Source organism: Aotus nancymaae, unplaced genomic scaffold (genome assembly GCF_030222135.1).
Source record: "Aotus nancymaae isolate 86718 unplaced genomic scaffold, 86718_ANA_hifiasm-v0.15.2.pri h1tg000014l, whole genome shotgun sequence".
NCBI lineage: Eukaryota > Metazoa > Chordata > Mammalia > Primates > Aotidae > Aotus > Aotus nancymaae.
In genome coordinates, this window is record NW_026988425.1 from 106,765,355 (window position 1) to 106,786,817 (window position 21,463).

Sequence of the window (21,463 nt, forward strand, 5' to 3'; positions counted from 1 at the left end):
TCTGATCCTTGATGGCCTTTGGTTGCAAAACAGTCAAAGTGCAGAGGCTGTTCTCTCTCCAACCTTTCCTTTGCAGTATTCCATTCTATTGATTCCTGCATTACCTGTGGGGGCAAAAAAGTTAATCACACCAATTTAGTGAGCCAAAACGTGATTCTCTTTGGGAAAATGTCTGCTGTATTTGGCATTGCTAGTCACTTTACAAGTGTATTTTGATGAGCTGAGTATGTAGCACACTTTACTAAGTGTGCACTCTTTCCTCTTTGCTTCTACAGGTGAAAACCTTCAACCAGGAAGCATTTTTATCATTTTAAATTCCAAAAATGTTAATATTGAAGAATAATGAAAGAATTTTGAATTGCCTTTTCATTTTCACTTTTTTTTTTCTGGAATAGTTGGAAACTTTATAGGAACTAGTGAAAGCTACATGATCTATTTGTGGGTAGTGCTGGAAAACAAGGCTGACTTTTTAAGTAATTAGTAGGCTGGCTAGCATTGAAAGTTTTTGCATTTTCTTGATTTATGAAGTGATTTTTCTCTGACTATTTAGTTATATTTTAAAAAAATTTTACTTGCAGTTATTTTCACTCTCTTATTCACTTTCTCACTTTCAGCTCCTCTCTCTCTTCCTTTCTTGTTTCTCAATTCTTTCCTTCATTTCTTCTTTTATTTTCTGCTTGCAAAAAAATATTTTTCTGGCTTTAACACAACATATTGTATCAGTTACAGATCTCCACAAGGGTGTTCTGAGGGCTTTGTGTAGTCGGGGACTGATGGGTCGTTAGTGGTGATGGTTTGAGTTTGAGACGGCTTCGTCAACTACACTGTGCTCCTCCTGCCTGAACCCAGACCTGTGTTTTAATTTAGTTCCTGACGTTTTGGCATGGAAGTCTGTATTTTAGCTGCCCATGCTGAATCAAAAGGTGCAATTAGGAGACATTCTAAGACTAATTTTTAGAATTGAAGTGGGAAAACTTAACTGGTAAAGCTTGAAAATGACCTTCCAAGAAAATCTGTGCTCATTCCCCTCAGCCTCTCTGGAATCATCTTCATCTGAGAAGTCTCTCTGCTTACTGGGTTTGGTGGTTCAGTTTTCGACTCTCTGCTCCTTATCTCTCTCCGAGGAATAATGCAGTGACGTTCAGAAACGATCTGCTTCCCTAGAAGCATAGCTTGAAACTGTGAAGTGCTGGAGGCTAAGACTTCTTGTCATTGTTCTGTGTAGGAATTTTCATCTGCTACATTTTGAAAATTAAAAATTTAGAATCAATTTGTGATAACTGCCTACTGTAGATAGGGCACCTTCAGCCGGTTGATTTGGATCAGTGGTGCATATTTTTTTCTCAGTTGACTGGGAGCCATAAACAGAAGCCCTGTCAAAAAATTCTCAGCAGTATGTGACTGATAGCAGACACAGAGATGTACCTCCTCCCTCGGCCTGCCACCCTGGGGATTGAAGTGCTAGTGTTGGTGGGAGGAGAGGCAGCTGAGGGGGCCCGAGAATAAAATGGCACAGAACGATCGTGAGCTTGCTTTTTTCATTTGGACTTCTTGTGGCTGAACTTCCCACTTTTTTCCTGCTTTCATTTTGTGGCCCGCTGTACCCTTACCCCATGTTGCTTCTGCCCTGCCAAGGGAACTCTGGACGAACCTCTTCCTCTACCTCTTCTCCTTCCCCAGCCCTCTTTTCGCTTGCTGTTCGTGATACGAGTCACTGTGCTCATTGGCAGTGGCAGCAAAACGTATTGTAGGGTAGAAGGGAGCAAAACCAAAGCTGCGCATGCTCTGAGCAGCCCTCAGGTATATCACCTTGCCTCCATGCCAGGCCCGCTTCCAAAAGTAATGACTTCTTTGCATCTACTTTTACATAAATAGAGAATTTGCTGAATGTAGAACACACAGTCTGTACACTGATGAGGATTTGGGTAGCGCTTTGTTATCTCCAGGCTTACAGCCACCTGGTGAGGTAGACAGGCTATTCTCCTCTTATAGAAAAGCAAGGCTCAGACGTTAGGACGCACTGCTGTGGGTCACACAGAACAAAAGGTGGGACAGCACCTCTGAACCCAGCTCAGTCCCTCCTTGCCTCTATCTCAGAGCAAGTGAACAAGACCCTGACTTTTATGTCTTCAAATGCAGGTTCATTTCCAACATTGCCTAGTTAAAAATATCCACAGGGATTTTTTTTTTCTTACAGATTTAGGAGATAAGATCTGGTCTGTGATCTTGAGAATCTCAAAGGGGTGAAATATACAGACGCTGCCACCTCAGATCTGCTACCTTAGATTGGATTTAGAATAGACTCAGAGTCCAGACACACACAAATACACACACACACACACACACACACACACACACACACCCTAGGAGAACCCTTAACCCTTAAAATTCTTGGTAACACCCCAGGGCTGCTGGACATAGGAATGGCCTGGGAATTGTTTGCTTCAGTCATGACTTATTTCCCATGTTGAACACCATCTCCAGGGTGCCCAGGATGGGGGCTTTCCCTGCAGGGTAGTCTCACAACATCTCACAACCCTCCTCTGGTACTGATCTGGCCAAACTCTGCAGAACAGCCATGCGGATAAACTGGTGTGGCACTGCCACCTAGTGACCGCCTGCCATGCCGTTCTTTGCCTCTGAGGTGCCGTGCATCTGTTGGCTGGCTGCTACCCATCATGGAAATTCATGGAGGGGGCTTCTAAAAATAGAGCCCGCCAGGCCAGTGTTGACATGCTCTCTCTGCTATCAGCAGAGCCTGGCACACATCAGACATGGACTAAATTTTTTTTAAAAAAGCTATTTTTTTGGGTAAGGGAACCTTTGGGTCTGGCCGAGCATGGCTCCATCTGCCTTCTGGGGTTCCAGCTTCCTCTTGGAGGAGCTTACAGTGTGCACAGGATGCCTGGCACACAGCAGGAGCTGAATGAATAGAGGGTGCCCCGCAAGATTTAAATACCCACTGATCCAGAAGTTAGAAAAGGAACAGGAGGGAAGAGAAACTTGGTCAGAAATGCTAGTCCTGGTTAAAACATTTTTCTAGAGTTTGATATTTTTTTGAGTTCCCAGAAAGTATCAGGGGCTTGAGAATATAATTCTCTTCAGGCATTTGTGCCAACATCCAAGATTTTCTAGTTTCACTGCTTTCCAGATGTGTTCATAATGAAGCCAACTCCAGATTTTCTGACGGCCATTATAAGGGTCCCGGCTGCCCTGAAGCGCTAGGCCAGTGGTTCAGAACAGGAGTAATACTGCCCCCAGGGGCATTATGGAAATTAGTGGAGAACTTTTTTTTTCTTGTTGCTGCCTGTGGCCAGGGATGCTGTATATCTGTTATGCGTTTAACAAACTGTTCTACCTCCCACTTGATTTCAAATTGACCTAGTGGATATTGTATATATAAAAACCTGTTTATAATTTTCTTAGCTCAGACTTAAATTCATTTTAGATATGGACATAATTTTTGCTCAGTAGTAATCAACATTTAATTTTCAAATAATGTTATTTTCTAATATATAAATTGGGGGAAATTATTAGTGATACCATCTGTGTTCTTAAGGGTTTTTAACATAGTGAAATTTATAGAGGTAAGAGATTTGAGACTGTTAACTTATTGACAGATAAGTCATTGCTGAAGTCATTTATTCCATATAAAATGTAAATGCATAAGCAAATAATAGAGTTAGACAACAAAACATCTTTGTCATCTCAGGGAAACATGATAAATGTAAGTCTTCAAGTTTGACAATTTGTATACTTTCTATCACTTCCTTCTTTTCCATTGGGACTTTGAACTTTATTTTAAAGTAAGGTTATGCTCTTAGAAAATAGCCACTGATGGTTTGGAGACACAAAAGCGAGAGTTGCCTATATCTCAAGTGTGAATGAAACTCTGATTAGCCAAGGTTAATGCATGAAAAGAAACCGGACCTTTTACAGAACCGTGCCCCACCAAACATATGCACACACACAGGAAGAGAGAAAAGTGTTCAGCTTAATTTATCTTAATGTTTTTCTTAATGAAAAACATTCCAAATGTGCACATTTAAAGGAGCACAAGAAAATGCAGGTAAAAATACTCACTTTGGCATTTTAGAGTTAATAAAGAATTACATAATTTCTAAAAAATTCAAACCCAATCCTGCCTAAATTAAAGCCAGGTTTTAGAGGTAGCAGCTTTATACTGCCTGTTTCCGCTGCTGCTTTTCTTTGATTACTTACTGGTATTAAACGAAATCTATATGGAAATCCTCAAGATTCTAAAGCCATGATCATGTTTTCATGACTCAGTAATAGAGAAAATATAGGAGTGCAAGGAGGGTACTATAAGAATGTCAAATGGATTGGGGCCATTTACAGTCTCTGGGCTGAAGGAATGTTCTGTAAATGAGTTACAGTAATTAATTCCAGAGTAGTTTCATACGTAAAACTACAGCATTTATACTTTAGAGCACACTCACTTAGGGAGGTTTTTATTAAAGTGTTTGGACGTACTGGATTTTACATTTTATTTGAATTTAGAACTGTAATTTTAGGTGTCAGTGTGGGAACATTATTAGACACTCATGTCATCATTTTCAATCTGTTGCATGTTTTTTCTTGATAGATCTTTACATCTGGTGTTCGCATTTATTACAGCTTGCATATTACCTTATTCCTTGCAACCAGTTTTCTCCCTTACTAAATTTTAAGCTTCTCATGAACGCTTACTATTTTTACTCATCTACATATTCTCAGTACCTCCAAAAGTTTTTTTACATATAGATATTCATCATGTTATTGAAGGAAAATCTTCTCCTGAAATAAATCTAACTGATGGTTCTCAGACTAGATAGCATATTAAAATCACTTGGGGAGCTTTTAAAAAATCCTTGTGAGTGGTTGCACCCCCGGAGACTTTGGCTTCATTGTTTGTGGATGGGGCTTTGCACAGGATTCTTTTTAACACTTCCCAGGTGACTGTAATATGCAGCTAGAGGTGATGATGCAGCTACAGTTTCTAGCTACACGTGAATAGCAGCAGCAAGTAAGAGATACGTGTTCTTTCTGAGCCACAGGCATTCAGCTCTTTTCCTTCTGAAGTTATGTATGTGCCTTCTTTGAATTTCTTTTTATGCTTATATGTTGTAATTAATTGAAGCATTTATTTTATTTGCTTTTACTTTAAATCAAAACTGCATGCACATAGTTGCAATTTGGAAGGAGACCATTTATCATACTCCCTGCACCTCTGGGTCTGCAGCTAGTGGACATGGAAATATCAGCTTTGTTACTGAAATTAAACAGATTTGGACACCAGCACTTGCCCTACAGCCACATGGGCTTTCTAATGTTCTGCTGATTTACCACTGAATTTGAACAAAGTAGTAGGTAGTACCCTCACAGTGAGGGAGTCACTCTGTATCCTAGGTTGGCTTACCACTTAGAAAACCACGTACACCTGTTTTGTGGGCAAGCCAAGGAGAGAGAAGGCTTAATCTATGCCTGTTCAGTTCCTACTCCCAGATTTTTCATCCCTCCCATCGCAGAACAAGAAGAGATGCATTGCCTACCCCTTCTCCTCCCAACACGCATACACAGTAGTGAAAAAAAAATGTTAGAGGCAGGCATTTGAATGTTTAGCTCAGTCTGTTTTTTTCTCATTGAAACTTTTTAGGATCTTCTCTTTATTCCTGTTATTTAAAAATGTACAGTGAACTGCCTTGACTTACGTCGTTTCTTATTTCGTATACATAGTCTCAGTAGAATCTTCCCTTTAGAGATAGATGCCTGCCTTCCAGTTTTCCTGTTAAAGAAATAGAAGAACATTTTTATTTCTCTTCTTCCACTGTCTATATTCTCCTTCTGGTAAAATAGTTGTTGGACTCTCTGTTAATTTTCTGAGAATGTATCTTATTTTCTTCTCTTTCCTTCTCTTTTTGTCTTTTTTGTTCTACTTTCTGGGAAATTTCTGTGAGCTTATATTCTAACTGTATTATGGTTTTTTTTTTTCACTATAACTTGGAGTTGTATTCCACATTTCCTCATAATGAGAATTTAAAAAAAAAATTTAAGTTCTGGGATGCATGTGCTGAATGTGCAGGTTTGTTACATAGGTCTACATGTGTCCTGGTGGTTTGCTGCACCTGTCACCCATCATCTAGGTTTTAAGCCCGGCATGCATTAGGCATTTGTCCTAATGCTCTCCCCTTGCCCCCCATCCCGACGTGTCCCAGTGTGTGATGTTCCCCTCCCTGTGTCCATGTGTTCTCATTGTCCAACTCCCACTTATGAGTGAGAACATGCGGTGTTCGGTTTGTTCCTGTGTTAGTTTGCTGAGGATGGTAGTTTCCAGCTTTATCCATATCCCTGCAAGGGACATGAACTCATTCTTTTTTTATGGCTGCACAGTAATATTTTTATTTAGTTTTTTTGTAGTAGAATCTACATAGTTCAGGAGTCCTGTCCCCTCATCACTCTACATCATCTCAGATTTGTTGTTTCCTCCCTTCTCTTCCTCTTTTTCTTTCTTCCTCCCTCCCTTTTGTCTGTATCTTTTCTATAGAAATCAGATTCAAGTGTGTGCTGATCATTTGCCATTCTTTCATATTATGAGTGGCAATCGGGAGCCAGTTGGAAGCTCAGTAAAGGTGAGGGCTTACTGTTTGATGACAACCACTGTGTGGTGAGAGCTGAGTTTTTCATTAGGGAATTCTTGATATTAATACATGAATGTCTTTTCTGAGTTGTCCTGTTTTTCCAGAAACAAATATTCTTTCTCTGTATTATCAAATTCTGATATTATGGTCAGGTATGGGAAGTGAAGGAAAGAAACTAGAAATGCTGCTGTTCAGTTTAGAAATGTGAACTTAATGCCATCGTTTTCAGCCCCAAACACTTCTTCTGCCCTTGGCTGGGCCCCTAGTCTCCGAGTATCTAGTCTATCCCCAGAGAATGATCCTATCTCCTGTGAGTTGTCTGGTGGTACCAGGCAGGGCAGGTACATGAGTATTCATCATTCTGTATACTTAGGCTTAATCAGTTCCCCTGTTTTTAGCTTTGGACTTTATCCACGCATTTTGTGATACTTGATTTCTCCAAGTTGAGACACTTCCATGGGTTCTATGACAATTTGTGCCTTCAAATTGAAGGTAAACCAACCATTGTATGTAATGTGGCTACAGATATGCTTGTGTAAATCCCTCCTCTTGCTATTTGTTTCGTATTTGCTTCAACTCTGTCCTTTTATTTTTATTTCTGGCTCTCGGATTATTTTTTAATATTCAATTTTATATCCTTCATTATCAGCTATTTTTTTAATGTGTTATTTCAGTGGTTCATTTGGGGTTTATAGCACACAGGCTTACCTCACTTTATTGTGCTTCGCAGATATTGCGTTTTTTACAAACTGAAGGACTGTGTCAATGCCGCAAGTCTATCAGCATCATCTTTTCTATAGCACGTGCTCACTTGGTGTCTTTATGCCACATTTTGGTAACTCTTGTAGTTTTTCAAACTTTTTCATTATTATTATTATACCTCTTATGGTGATTTATGATCAGGGATCTTTGATATGACAATTGTAATTATCTTGGGGTTCCATGAACCAGGCCCATATGAACCAAGCCCATAAGAAAAGGCAAACCTAATTGATAAATGCTGTGTGTGTTCTGACTGCTTCACCAACTAGCTGTTGCCCTATGTCTCTCACTTTCACCTGGCTTTCCTATTCCCTGAAACACAATGATATTGAAATGAGCCAATGAATGACCTACAATGGTCTCCAAGTGTTCATGTGACAGGAAGGATTGCGTATCTCTCACTTTCGATCAAAAGCTAGACATGATTAAGCTTAATGAGGAAGGCGTTTCAAAAGCTGGGGTAAGCTGAAAGCTAGGCTTCTTATACCAAACATTTATCCAAGTTGTGAATGCAAAGGAAAAGTTGAAGGAAGTTAAAAGTGCTATTCCAGTGACACATGAATAATAGGAAACACAGCAGCCTTAATGCTGATATGGAGAAAGTTTGAGTAGTCTGCATAGAAGATCAAACCAGCTGCAACATTTCCTCATGGCAAAGCCTAATTCATACAAGGTCCTAACTCTCTTCAATTCTTTGAAGGCTGAGAGAGGTGAAGAAGCTGCAGAAGAAAAGCTTGAAGCTAACAGAACTTGGTTCATTAGGTTTAAGGAAAGAAACCATCTTTATAACATAAAAGCAAGATGAGACAGGAAGTGCTGATGTGGCAGCAGCAAGGTGTGTTGAAGATCTAGCCAAGATCATTGTTGAAGGTGGCTGCAAAAAACAACAGATTTTCAGTGTAGATGAAATAGTCTTCTATCGGAAAAAGATGTCATCTAGGAATTCCATAGCTAGAGGGGAGAAGTTAATGCGTGGCTTCAAAGTTTCAAAGGACAAGTGAACTGTCTTGTTAGGTATTAATGCTGCTGGTGACTCTAAGGTGAAGCCAATGCTTATTGGCCATGCTGAAAATCCTAGGGCCCTTAAGAATTATACCAAATCTACTTTGCCTGTGCCTTGTAAATGGAACAACAAAGCCTGGAGGACAGCACATCTGTTTATAGCATCATTTACTGAGTATTTGAAGCCACTTTTGAGAACTATTGCTCAAAAGAAAAGACTTTTCTCAGAATATTACTGATCACTGACGATGCACATGGTCACCCAAGAGCTCCGATGAAGATGTACAAGATTAATGCTGTTTCATGCCTGCTAACGCAACATCCATTCTGCAGCCCACAGATCAAGGAGTAATTATGACTTTCAAGTCATATTATTTCAGAAATACATTTTGTAAGTCTATAGCTGATGGAGCTAGGCAACATAAATTGAAAACCTTCTGGAAAGGATTCACTTATTTTACATGCCGTTAAGAACATCCATGATTCAGAGAAGGAGGTCAAAATAGCAACATTAACAGGAGTTTGGAAGAAGTTGATTCTAAACCTCATGGATAACTTTAAAGTATTCAAACTTCAACAGAAGTAACTGCAGATGTACTGGAAATAGCAAGAGAACTAGAATTATTAATACAAGTAGAGCCTGAAGAAGTGATTGAATTGCTGCAATCTCATGATCAAACTTGAACATATGGGGAGTTTGCTTTGCTTCTTATGGATCAGGAAATACACTTTCTTGAGATGGAATCTAATCCTAGAGAAGATGCTGTGAACACTGTTGAAATAACAACAAAGACTTTAAAAGATACATAAACTTAGTTGATAAAGTTGTGTCAGGGTTTGGGAGGATTGACTCCAGTTTTGAAAGAAGTTCTGTGGGTAAATTGCTATCCAAATAGCATCATATACTACAGATAAATTTTTCATGAAAGAAAGAGTCCATCAATGTGGCAAACTTAATTTCTGTGTTATTTTATGAAATTGCCACAGCCATCTCAACCTTCAGCAAGCACCACGCTGATCAGTCAGCAGCCATCAACATCGAGGAAAGACCTTCCACCAGCAAAAAGATTATGACTCACTGAAGGACTAAATCTGTAGAATTTTTGAGCAATACAGTACTTTCAATTAAGGTATATGCATTTTTAAGACATTATGCTATAGCACCACTTAATAGAACTAGAGTATAATATAGACATAACTTTTTTATAAACTGGGAAACAAATTTGTGTGACTTGCTTTACTGAAATATTTGCATGATTGCAAGATTCCAGATACTGGAACTGAACCTGCAGTATCCCCAGGTATGCCTGCACTTACATACTTAGGCACACCATACCTATGTTAGCACAATCTTTCTTCACCTGATAGTTTACCTTTTACTGTAGTTGATCTTCAAGCGATACTGTATCACTTCATGTAGAATATAGCTACTTCTCCAGCCTTGAGTAGTTTTGCAGGCAGGTACTAATGAGTTTTCAGCTGAATAATCAAGCAGACCTCTTTGCAGATCTCTGCATATGTCTCTGACAGGTTTCTCTTCCCTGATTTTTGGCCTTTTGAATTCTTGACCACCCTGGATTTCCAGCCCTGTCCTTCAACAGAGGGAGACCTCTAGGCAGGGCCAGGTTTCCATCCTTGAGCTGCACCTGGGAGATTCTCTTTAGGCATTAAAGTGGAGGCAATTGTATTGCTCAGTTTAGTTGTTCCCCATCTCTCAAGAATCACTGTCCTTTGTTGCTAGATAACGAATGTCTTGATAACCATTGTATCAAATAGTTTATCTGCTTTTTTCGTTGTTTCAGGAGAGGTATAAATTTAGTTCTCTGTTCCTCCATCTTGGCTGAAAGGAAGATACACACTCATTCAGATAAGAATGTGTTGTTTCTTGTTCTCCGATGTCTCTTTTCATTTCCCTTTGTTCTTGTTGGTTCACACCTTTAAAAAATGCATTGCTGTCACTTTAGTGGTATTTTTCAGGAGAGAGATGGATTCCAGAAAGGGAATTGATGGTGGTTTGATCACATGCATTAACATCTCCATAATACTTTTCACTATGTAACTAAGGTTGACATTTGAGACCAGAACTGACATTTGAGATGAGATTTTTTTTTTTTGCCATTTTTAGTATTACTGGTAAGTTTAATAGAAAAGGATTAATGAACACAATTTGTTTGCTGTTAACCTCCACGACTGAATTATTTTTAAAGGTATAAAAATACATTATAAGTTGCACACAGATCTTGGAACGTAATGTGACAAATCCAATTTACGTTCACTTGTGAGCCAGAATTATTTTTATCCACTTTTTGTATCTATGTATATGATCCCAAAAATCAAGCATGTGGCCTAGGGTAAGTCGAGTTGAAGAAATGTTTCCCTTTGTCACACTAATTACTTCAACTATTACTTCCCTGCTATATTTTTGTAAACATCTGTGACTGTACAACAATGAATAAGGCATAGTCTTTGTGTTCAAATTCTTCATAATTTCAACTCTAAGGGCATGTTAGATGGGCAAATTCCACATTACCTGTCTTATGACCCAAAGTAACATTTGTCAAATGTTGCTAGAGATATCTACAAGATGCTTCTGGGATACAGAGAGGGAACCAGGCTGGAGTATCATGCTGACCTAAAGCTACAGGGAATCTGGAGAAGGACACCCACAAACAGATCCTCAAAGTATACAAATCAGGGTTAGAGAAAAGGGGGAAGGTGTTTCCCAGCAGAAGGAAACACATGTGCAGATAAGAGCTGCGAAGAACAGCATAACTGCCGGCCATTAGCATTAAGGTGCTGAAGGAGGCAGGGCACAGAGGCCACCGCTCTCCTGGGGAAGAAGGCACTGATTCGCTAGGAAAGATAACTCTGTGAACTTTGACAAACGTTACAGAAAGTTGTCATATTTGCAATCTAAGAAAGAGTGTGAGACCCACAGTCAGCAATGAATGAAGAAGTGAATTAGGAATAGAAATTAAGAAAAGGAATATTTTGCTTCTTTTAAAACATTAAAGCTGATCTTACGATCTTTGTCTCTGAAGCGTGGAGTTCATGCAGCAACTCCAAAGTCCTCATTTTAAAAGATTGAGATTATCGGGCCCTTCTTGCACTAATTTTAATCTTATTTAATGTGATTTTATTAAATCAGCATTCATGTTGATCAAAACTTGAAATTTGCATGAGTCATTTCTTCATGCCTTTCCCAGAATGATTCTCCTTGTAGAGAAGAAGGTTGGAATTGTCTTGTCTGTGAAGCAAACTTATGTAAGAAATGTTTTGAAAAATTTTAAACACTATTAATATTAATCATTCACAATGATGTGAATGTGTCATCGATTAAAAACCTGGGTTTTAAATAATAATATCATTCTGTGAAAAGTCTAGTATTTGTTTCTGAGTTGCAGAAAAACAAAATAGATTATTCTATTAGTATCTAATTTGGTTCTTGATTACCTCACCTTGAATATTCACAATCAAGTATGTCTGCGTGTAACATAAACATTAGTATGAGATGTTATTTTACAGGAGAAAGAGATTAGAAAGACTTTGACACCCATCTCAAAGTTTAGATTTCTCTGTGGGCAACAGCCATGAAGGTACCCCCAGAGAGCTTTGTTTATAGTATGAAATCTCTTACTTCTCTTTGTAGTTAGCTGCTCTATGAAAACCACATGCCTAGGTAGATATATATTTTTTTTAATTTGAGAAGGAGTCTTACAATCTCAGCTCACTGCAACCTCTGCCTCCCAGGTTCAGGTGATTCCCCTGCCTCAGCCACCCAAGTAGCTGGGACTATAGGTAGACAACATCTCACCTCACTAATTTTTGTATTTTTAGTAGAGATGGGGTTTCACTGTGTTGGGCAGGCTGGTCTCAAACTCCTGACTTCAGGAGATCTGCCTGCCTTGGCCTCCCAAAGTCCTGGGATTCCAGGCGTGAGCCACCATGCCTAGCTGGCCTAGCTAGATATTAATAATAGTGCTCTGGCCACTCACCGTGGCACTGAAAAAATAACTTGAAGATTTCACTGGGACCCAGGTGCATTTTCTAAGTGTCTAGAAACTAAGTATTGAAGGACACTTTGCTGATATTGAGAAGGTCAAGAATGTAACTGTTTCAGCCAAAGATTGTCCATGCATTAAAACATATGTCAAATGAGAAAATGCAAGTTAAGCTCTGAGTACATAGTGAACGCTCAGTAAGTATGCATCAGGGAACTAGAGTCATTAACTCTTAAGTGTATCAGATCCGTATATGAATCATGCTAAGAGGAAACTTTATCTCACAAGTAAAAATTGAATAGGAAATGAACTCTTTTGCCTCCCCTCTCTTTATAGCCCATACTTATGACAGGATAACGTATTTTCTGTTTTAGGAACTGCTTGGTGAGGAATACTAACTAGAGAGCCCCTAGTATTAATAGGTTATAATCCAGAGCTTATTTCTAGGGATTGATTTTGAAAGGAAAGCCATGTCCTCCCATCGAAGCTGTTACATATGTATAGCACTCTCCCAGAGCAGTCCACAGAATCCTGTTTAGCTCATATTGTGGCTGGGCATAGCACTAATCACATAGCACCTTCCTAGGTATATGTTAGGTAACAAAGACTCTCAGGGGAAATACACTCATCTGTCTTCTTGGAATGCTAGGAATACATTTGACTTTCCTTTTGACAATGACAGCCTCTACACCAAGACAGTCTGGGGAGAGGGGACTCTACAGCCAGGTCATGGAGGCTGTTTTGGGGTGAGGAACAGTGGTGGTTTCTGCACCTTGGCACCAGAAACTTGCAGAATGCTCCTAACCAGGCTGGCTGCCTGTTCACATGCCCTTCCCTTTGATTCCAGGAGATCAGTCATTGCCCTTTCTCTGGGGTTCCACTCACTCCAGCCCGGAGCCTCTTTCCTTAGTCCAAAGTAGCAGGAAACAGAATTTCTTAGAACTTCTCTGGAAGAAGGCTAAGGGACAAATGTGATAAGAATGGGACTCTTGGGTGTCCAAAGATAGAGTGTAAGATCTGATACTGTGGAGAAAAGCTTATACCCCATGATATAAGATAAATCTGCATTTTAGGTTTCTGATGCAGGAAGCTTGGCATGGCATGAGGGACAGGAAAAAATAAAAAGCATAGAGAATATAATGGCCCAGTGTAGGCTGCATATAGGGTTCATCCTGGGGCTCTGGCTAGGAGCAGCCTCCTTGCCACCACAGCCCTGGCAGCACAGACACAGATGGGGAATTGAGTTGAAAGTCGGGACTGAGTGAGTGAAGCAGAAGATGATGAGGACCAGGCAATTATCGGTCTATTTTGCAGAGCATGAAATGAGGAAATAAAAGCCCTCTGAATCGTGTCTGAGAGATGGGAAGGAGTGGTGGTCCTTTCCAATGGTGGGTGAAAAGCAAGGAAGTCCTCTGGTGACGAAGAGTCTGGGGCCTGATTGTCATAGAAAGCAGAGCAGGGCCTCTCTGCCCCATGACTACACAGAATGTGAATCCAGAGCAAATTCTTCTAGGGTGACAACTCTCAGGGCCTTACTGTTGTATGCATATGTGCTATTGTATAAAACCAATGTCCACATCATGGGCACAGAGGGTTTCCTCTTTAGTACTGTTAATTCAACCAAAATGTGATAGGATACCTATTTCTGATATAAAAGCTTTCTTCCTTACCAGCAAAATTTGACACCTCAAAGAATGATTAGGATACTCTGTATCCCTCTCTCCCTCTTTTTAACTATAAGTTCTTTGTGTGTAACTGGTAAGACAACTTCTGTTAAGCTCTGGTTATGGGCAAGGACTCTGTGATCAGAGGTGCAGTTTGTGTATTAAGGATGAAGGATATTGCAATATGGTCCCATGATCTAGGGATATGCAGGATACTGAGGGAGCACAGGGGAGGCACCGAGGGGAAGAGACGACAGAAAAGGCTCCCACTTGAACTTGCTTTGAAGGATGAAGAGGAGTTAGCCATCTTCAGGACAAAAGTAGCAAAGGACAATCCAAGCAAAGGGAAGAGCATGATTCATTTTGTTTACAAAGGTGAGGAGTGACACTGGGCAGCTGCGTATTGTCTCCCAAGTCTGGCACATCAGCTAGGCAAGGAGTGATGAGACACGGGCAGGGCCGTTGGAGTCTACACAGATAAATGTGCCATTTTACACCAGTGAGGAAATCCATTTCATATTTTAGTCTCTTTCAGATTATTTATAAAGTTGAGGCATTTTCTGATGCCTGGGATTGCTTAGATGGAACTCAATTTTATTTATATTCACAAGCTTTGAAAACTTCTAAATATAGCAGTTTATAGAAGATACAGTAAATTCACTGAATTGAACCAAACCACACTCAGCTATCATATTGGAGATTAATTACAAAGGACTGGCCCTTGTTTGCTGTTTTTCAGGTACCATGATCAACAGGATGTTACTAGCAACTTCCTTGGAGCGATGTGGTTGATATCAATAACTTTCCTCTCCATTGGTTATGGTGACATGGTACCTAACACATACTGCGGAAAAGGAGTCTGCTTGCTTACTGGAATTATGGTAAGTGTCTTTATACTTCACATCTCTTTCATTTACACTCAAGAAGGCACTTAAACCACTCAGTCCACGTGTATAAGTCATTGTGAGCTACTTGTTTTCCCATCAGCAGGAAATCAGTATAAATAAATCCATTTTGTGTAGAGAGAGAATGTCAATAGTTTTCATCGTAATTCTTCTCATCATGAAATTCTGTTGAAGAGGTAGAGCTGTTCGACTGCCCCTGTGGGGCGTGCACTAATTTGATGAACTAATTTGATCTTGGAGCTTTGGCTTCAGAGTCAGGAAGTCCTTTAAGTCTGTGTTCTCTCATCTTCCATTTCTACTAGCTGTGCAAATTTGAGTAAATTGTAAAATGTGGCCCAAAATAACTATCTTGAAATGTGTTGAAGGATTGAAGAAACTTTTCTTTTAATGAATGTTTGATGAGTGCCAGGCACTGGTCTAGGTACTGAGAATATATCAAAAGAAGATAGAAACTTACTGCCCTGCCTTCATGGAGCTTACAAGGGAAGACTTACATTTTAAAAACAATGATTCATTACATTGTGTAACTAGTAAAGCTTCTGGCCCATTTTGGGTCTAGGGGAGAGGGATGGGATCTACCTAGATAAATCTCTGGAAAATTGACTTTTACGCTGAAGTAAGAAGGATGCATACCCAGGAAGGGAGGTGGGAAAGGCATTCCAGGAAGAGGAAGCAGTTTATTTGAAAGCAATGAAGCAAGAAGGAGCTCAGGACATTGGAGCCAGGTCACTGGGCCAGGAGCACAAAGAGCAAAAGGGGAAAGTGGCCTGGCATGAGGAAGGGACAGGAGGCCAGGTCTTGTGGAGCACTTGAGAAAGGTCTGCTGCTGACGTGCCATCGTTCTTCTGGCATGCCTAACATGCTCAGATGCAGTTTTTGCCCCTCCAGACATGACTAGCCAGGACCGCTTTTTTGCTCCATTTCTTTTAGTGTAGGAAATGGGAGGCTAGCAAGCAAGCTGTGATTATAATGTGGTGTCCGCTTCTAAATATTTAAACCAGAGGTAGTTTCAAATTGTTGATGCACAGTTTTCTATGACCTAGGCTTATCTGCATTCTTTATCTATTCTTTAAAGTTTGCTTACAGCAAAGAGTGTCATCTTGATTCTTGTTTGGTTTCTGTCTGCACAAGGATGTGAATGAGTACTGCCAAGTTCCAAATTCTCAGAATGTCTGAAACCAGGCACTCTGTCCAGCACCTCCACTGTATTTACTCACAACCTGGCAGGAGAGAGCAGAGGCTTGCCATTTGAGGGCCTCTGAGTGACGGCCAGTGCACGGTGCATACTCTTGCAACAGCCTTCTGGGAAGACTGCTCCAAGAGTCGCAGCTGAATGGAAGGAGTGCCCTTGGTGTAGACAGGGAGGCAACATCCATCTCCCCCTTTGGTAGTATTCAACTGGGATAAGGCAGCTAGCTTTGAAAATAAAATCCAGGTTCTATTTTAATGTCCCAGTTGTAACAAGATGGCCATTTCGAGTCCTAGTTGTAGAAAATATAATTTGGGGGCATAATTTAACATTATTTGTATATAAAAGAAAAATAATAGTTTAAAAATTATAGCGAACTTTTTAAAAAATCTAATACTTGGTATGCTCCATTATGTTTACTATTGGATCACTTCCCCTTTTTCCCTCAAATAAGAGCATTTTATTATGTGGTATGATGCTTTGAGAAATATAATTTGCATAGATGTGTTTTTAGAAGGCCCATAACAAGCCCGAAAGGGATATAAATGATGCTGTTTATAAAAACTGGTAATTGCAGTATCAGTCCCCCAGTGCTTCTTAGAAACAACTTCCTTAGTGTTACTTTTTGTCAAGATGGTACCCTCTTTTATTCTTGAATCAGGTGTGACTCAAGGGTCATGTGCACAGGCTTATTCACCATGGAATCAGAGCCAAATTTGAGGTTAGCCTTGCCTAGGTTTTATAAAATGTTTATTATTCCTTGATATTTTCTTGTTCTTCATGTCTCAAGAATTGTTCCTTCAAAGTCTTATCAGATAGTACAAATCTTTTATTTACCTTCTTGAACTGCCTCTTGTTTAGGTTTCACTATTGATCTTACTTTGCTTAAAAAAGAGAATTTACAGTACCATTAAATATATGTGGACACAAAAATGTTCCATGTAATGGAATTTACAGTGACTTCGTTCTAGCCCTCTCAGCTTATGGTAAAGCAGTCCCTCTGTTCTTAGGCTGAGGAGCTCTATTCCCTCTCCTTCATAAGGAACAGACTTACTTCCTAATTGACTTGATCAAAATTGGTTTACTTGCATACAGAGAAATTCACTAATCTTTGAGTAACCTATTTGAAATGCTATGTAGAGTTGGATTATCTCCACTCCTAGACCAAGCAGATTCCCATGGAGTCAGGCTACAGGGCAATCTACCTGGGATTCACTTCTGGGAGTTGATTATATCTCCCATCAGCTCCTTAGGGATCAAGGGAATGTGAATGGAAGTGACCTAGACACTCCTAGGGAGAATGTAGAAATTTCTGCATTACCAATGCAGACCAATATGGGAATTAAAGCTCAAGAGATCAAGGTCTCTTATTAATAATATTTTTACAGCATAGGCATGAGATTGCCTAATAGTAAAAAATCACTCACTAGCCTTTAGAGAGAAAACCATTATGGTTGTAATTACTTATTTTCTCTTTATTCTTCTACCCTTCCACTATCTGAGGAAGTACTGAGGACCTGAGGGTTTACTGTTGTAAAGGTCATGATAAACAATGGGATGATTTCTAAATAACTTTGTACTTTTGGTTGAAGGTGGTAGGCAGGAAATATTGTTAGATCACAGTATCTATCTTAGCTTTTGGACAGCACCAGTTAGTTTCTCAATGTCTCCAATTTTCCAATAAAGTTAATTATTTTACTTAGCATTTACAAAGTTATTTTATCTTCCTAGACATATAGATATAACACATCCTGAATGCTATGAATATATATGATTGTTTCAAGAGTGAAAAATAGCCTCGTAGGTAAAGATATCTTTCTTCTACTAGAATGAAGTTTGCTCATTTGTTACTTTTGCTTCTCTATTTCTGTAAAATTATGGTGACTCTTATTGGCCTTTTGACTGGAGCATATATATTACTGGTTTTTTGGCTTAATTATCTTTAAATATGGAGTAATATCTGTTAATTCCTAGGGATGCAGGTTGTCATCCAATAAATGGTTCTCTAATAGCAATTTATAAACCACTAGACTTTGACAACATCTAGCATGAATCCCTCAAGAAAACTGAGGACATTTCAGACGTGGGTGATTTAGGTTTCTTCCATCCCACTAGTAGTTCTGTGTAAACAAAAGCAATGCATAAAGCTTTTGCAGTTCATAGCAATTTGAAAATCACTACACTAATTAAATTTTAAAAATTTATCCAGGCAACAAAAAAAACGTCAGTTGAGGACAGAAGCCTTTACACAGCCTCGCCTTTCCTTAAGAATATTTGATGATAATCCTGTCCGCATTAAATTTGCCCTCTGCCAAGGAAATCTTGATTTAATATTACATGGTGACTCCATCAGTTAAACAGTTTGCATCCTGAAGAACAATGACACTACCCTGTTAAGTCAGTAAGAAGGTGTTCCAAAACAGCACGAATTAGCTGGAGCTCATAAAGAGAAATGATGGATGTGAAAGAATGTAAAACCTAAGGTCTGATTATATTCCTCTTCCTGTTACTTTCTCTATTTCCATTTGAGGATTTGTTTCCCCTGCCAGTGGTCATAGAAATCCTGAGAAACTGATCTGAAGCCATTCCTTGGTGTTGCATGTTTGAAAATGTGCAAAACACTTTAGGATTTTTAAAAATGTCTCATACAATTTGACATTAGGTGTTTAGTATCAAATAATTTTGAAGGGGTTTTAACTTTCAGTTTGCTTTTTGGTTCTGGTGTGTTCATTGAATCTATCAAAAAAAGCCCTAGTGAGGGGAGGGTATCTGTAAGTGCTTACAGTAGTTTCTATTTTGTGCAGAGCAGCCAGAGATGATGAGCCTTTTCAGTCACAAGGCTAAATTTCCCAGCAATGTCCTTTCTTGAGGACCTTCACTTCCTCCCAGGAAATTTCATAAGTGGATCCCAAAAAAATTTCTTAAGAAATATGACAGCCTCTGTCTTCTGGTTACAGAAAAGTAGAGCTGGAACTTGTGACCTTTTAGCACACAGCTCATTGACTCCACAATTTCACCTAATTTTTCTAAACTATCAGCACTTTTAATTGGAAGAGCTGTCCTTCCTGTCTCTGAAGTACCTGCACTCACATTGGCACTGTTGCTAATCAGGAGATTTAAACCCAGGGATGACTCATTGTTGATGACCAGTTTTATGCAGTTCTTCCTTCTTTCTGACCCACGAAGTACAAGAATGAGCTGAACAAGCAAATCACTGTAAAGGAGGCTTGAGTTGCCCCAGCCCAGGCTTAATCACTGGGCTCAAACACCACACACTCTCCCCTCACAATGAGGACATTTGAAATTGACCTCCATCCTCTAGTAGTATATACCAACTTGTATTTGAAGACACTCAGAGATAGGGCATTTTTGATAGAATTTGTCTTTAAAACTTCCCTTGAATCTTATTTATTTTCATGACCTGAGGAAAACTTGCAAAAGTCCAGTGGGATATAATATTAAAGCAGAGTGCTTTATAAAATGTTATTTGCTAGAATTGATTGTTTCACATATTTTTATGAAAGAATAATTATTTTTGTCTGGCAAGTATAGTGAAAATGTAGTTATGGTTCTAGTAGACTGAGTCAGTCAGCTCCAGGGACAGAAAAACAGGTAATATGTTCAGATATTTATTTTACCTTCCTTTTGGAGGGCAAGCTGATTTGTTAAACATCTTAATGCTGTTTTATTAATTTTTACATAAAAGCATGATTTCTTTCAAATTAACTATTTTAATAAATTTTAATTATAGGCTAATAGTCTATTTAGTCTAATAAACTGGATATCAAACGGAATTTTGAACTTTTAGGAGCTATAATAATACTTTAGAATACTTTAAGACTAGAATATTTTAAACACAAGTGTTTTTTATCAGAGCCATTCTCTGTAGTGGTAAAGATTCTGGAATTTCTTTAAAAATTATAAATTTCAGGCCACGTGTGGTGGCTCACATGTGTAATCCCAGCACTTTGGGAGGCCGAGGTGGGCAGATCCCCTGAGGTCAGGAGTTCGAGACTAGCCTGGACAACACGGTGAAACCCCGTCTCTACTAAAAATACAAAAATTAGCTGGGCGTAGCGGCATGCGCCTGTAATCCCAGCTACTCGGGAGGCCGAGGCAGGAGAATCGCTTGAACACAGGAGGTGGCGGTTGCAATGAGCCGAGATCTCGCCACTGCACTCCAGCCTGGGCAACAGAGTGAGATGTTGTCTCAAAAAAAAATTTTTTTTAATTATGTTGAATCTTTGGAAGATGTCTTTTTCAGTGTTGAAATAATCAAAACCTTTTCCCCAGTGTGCTATTGAAGGAATTTCTCCTTTTCATAGGCTTGTATCCTTAAGTTATTAAAGCTTGATCCCAAAATGATCTTTCAAAATGATTCTTGGAATTATTTGCAGGATCCGCATAAGTAGGTGATTTAGGGTAAAAACATGTCACTTATTTGAATTTTTCAAATATGTGATACATGATTTTGAGGGAAATGGGATACCCGAACTTCTTTTTCATCTAAGGGCTCAACATGGCTTACAGTTTCTATGCTGTAGTGGAGAAAAGCACTACATTTTAATGTTAACTAACTCGGCAGCATCTAAGACTATCCACATGTTGGGGTTTCCCTAGAGGTACATGAGTAATAGTAACTAATTGTCATTTGTCTATTCAGTTTGATCTGGCTTGGCTTAGGGTAGTGAACATTAACAACACTTGTCATTACTTTTCTAAAGCAAAGTCTTTCTCCCTCTCCCTCTCCCACCTTAACTTTTCCCTTTTTCTCTCTTTCAACATTAGAAGGAAAGATGATAAGCAAAGGAAACCTAAACCTTTGCTTTTACTATATTGACTTCCTAAATACACTGCATTTTCTTCATTTTGGTTTTAGGTGCCCAAGCATCATGAAGTGGCAGGTTAATGATTTTGCTTAAGTTTATTTCTAAGACGATAAATGAAATGAGAGAAAAGTAACCAGGATACATTTTCTGACTTTGGTGAAAGGAATATGACTCATCTTGTTAAATGCATACAGGGATCTTAATTTCAGAGAGTAACATATGTTAGTCCCAACTGTTTCTACATCGATTGTGGTGGTGACAAGCTTAGGAGAAAATGTTGTAAAATCATAATTATTTCCATTCTTATTTCACTTTATGAAACAGAATGGTCCTGGAAATAGACACTGGGTGGACAATAATATTATGCCATTACTTAAATTACTATAACCATGAATGTGTTGGCAGGAATTTACCTTGAACCTAGAAAGCTTTCGGAAGTGAGCCAGTTTCATCTTGCATAACTCTAAAAATTA

The 21,463-nt window shown here is 39.1% G+C and overlaps 1 protein-coding gene across 1 annotated transcript in view; it reads left to right on the plus strand.

Annotated features, from left to right (window-relative positions):
- KCNN2 (potassium calcium-activated channel subfamily N member 2) overlaps window positions 1–21,463 on the plus strand; it is a 140,301-nt gene that overhangs the window by 93,363 nt on the left and 25,475 nt on the right. Inside the window, exon 4 of the mRNA XM_012470086.2 lies at window positions 14,807–14,948. Within this exon, the coding sequence (XP_012325509.1) occupies window positions 14,807–14,948 (142 nt within the window). The remainder of the gene's footprint in view (window positions 1–14,806; window positions 14,949–21,463) is intronic.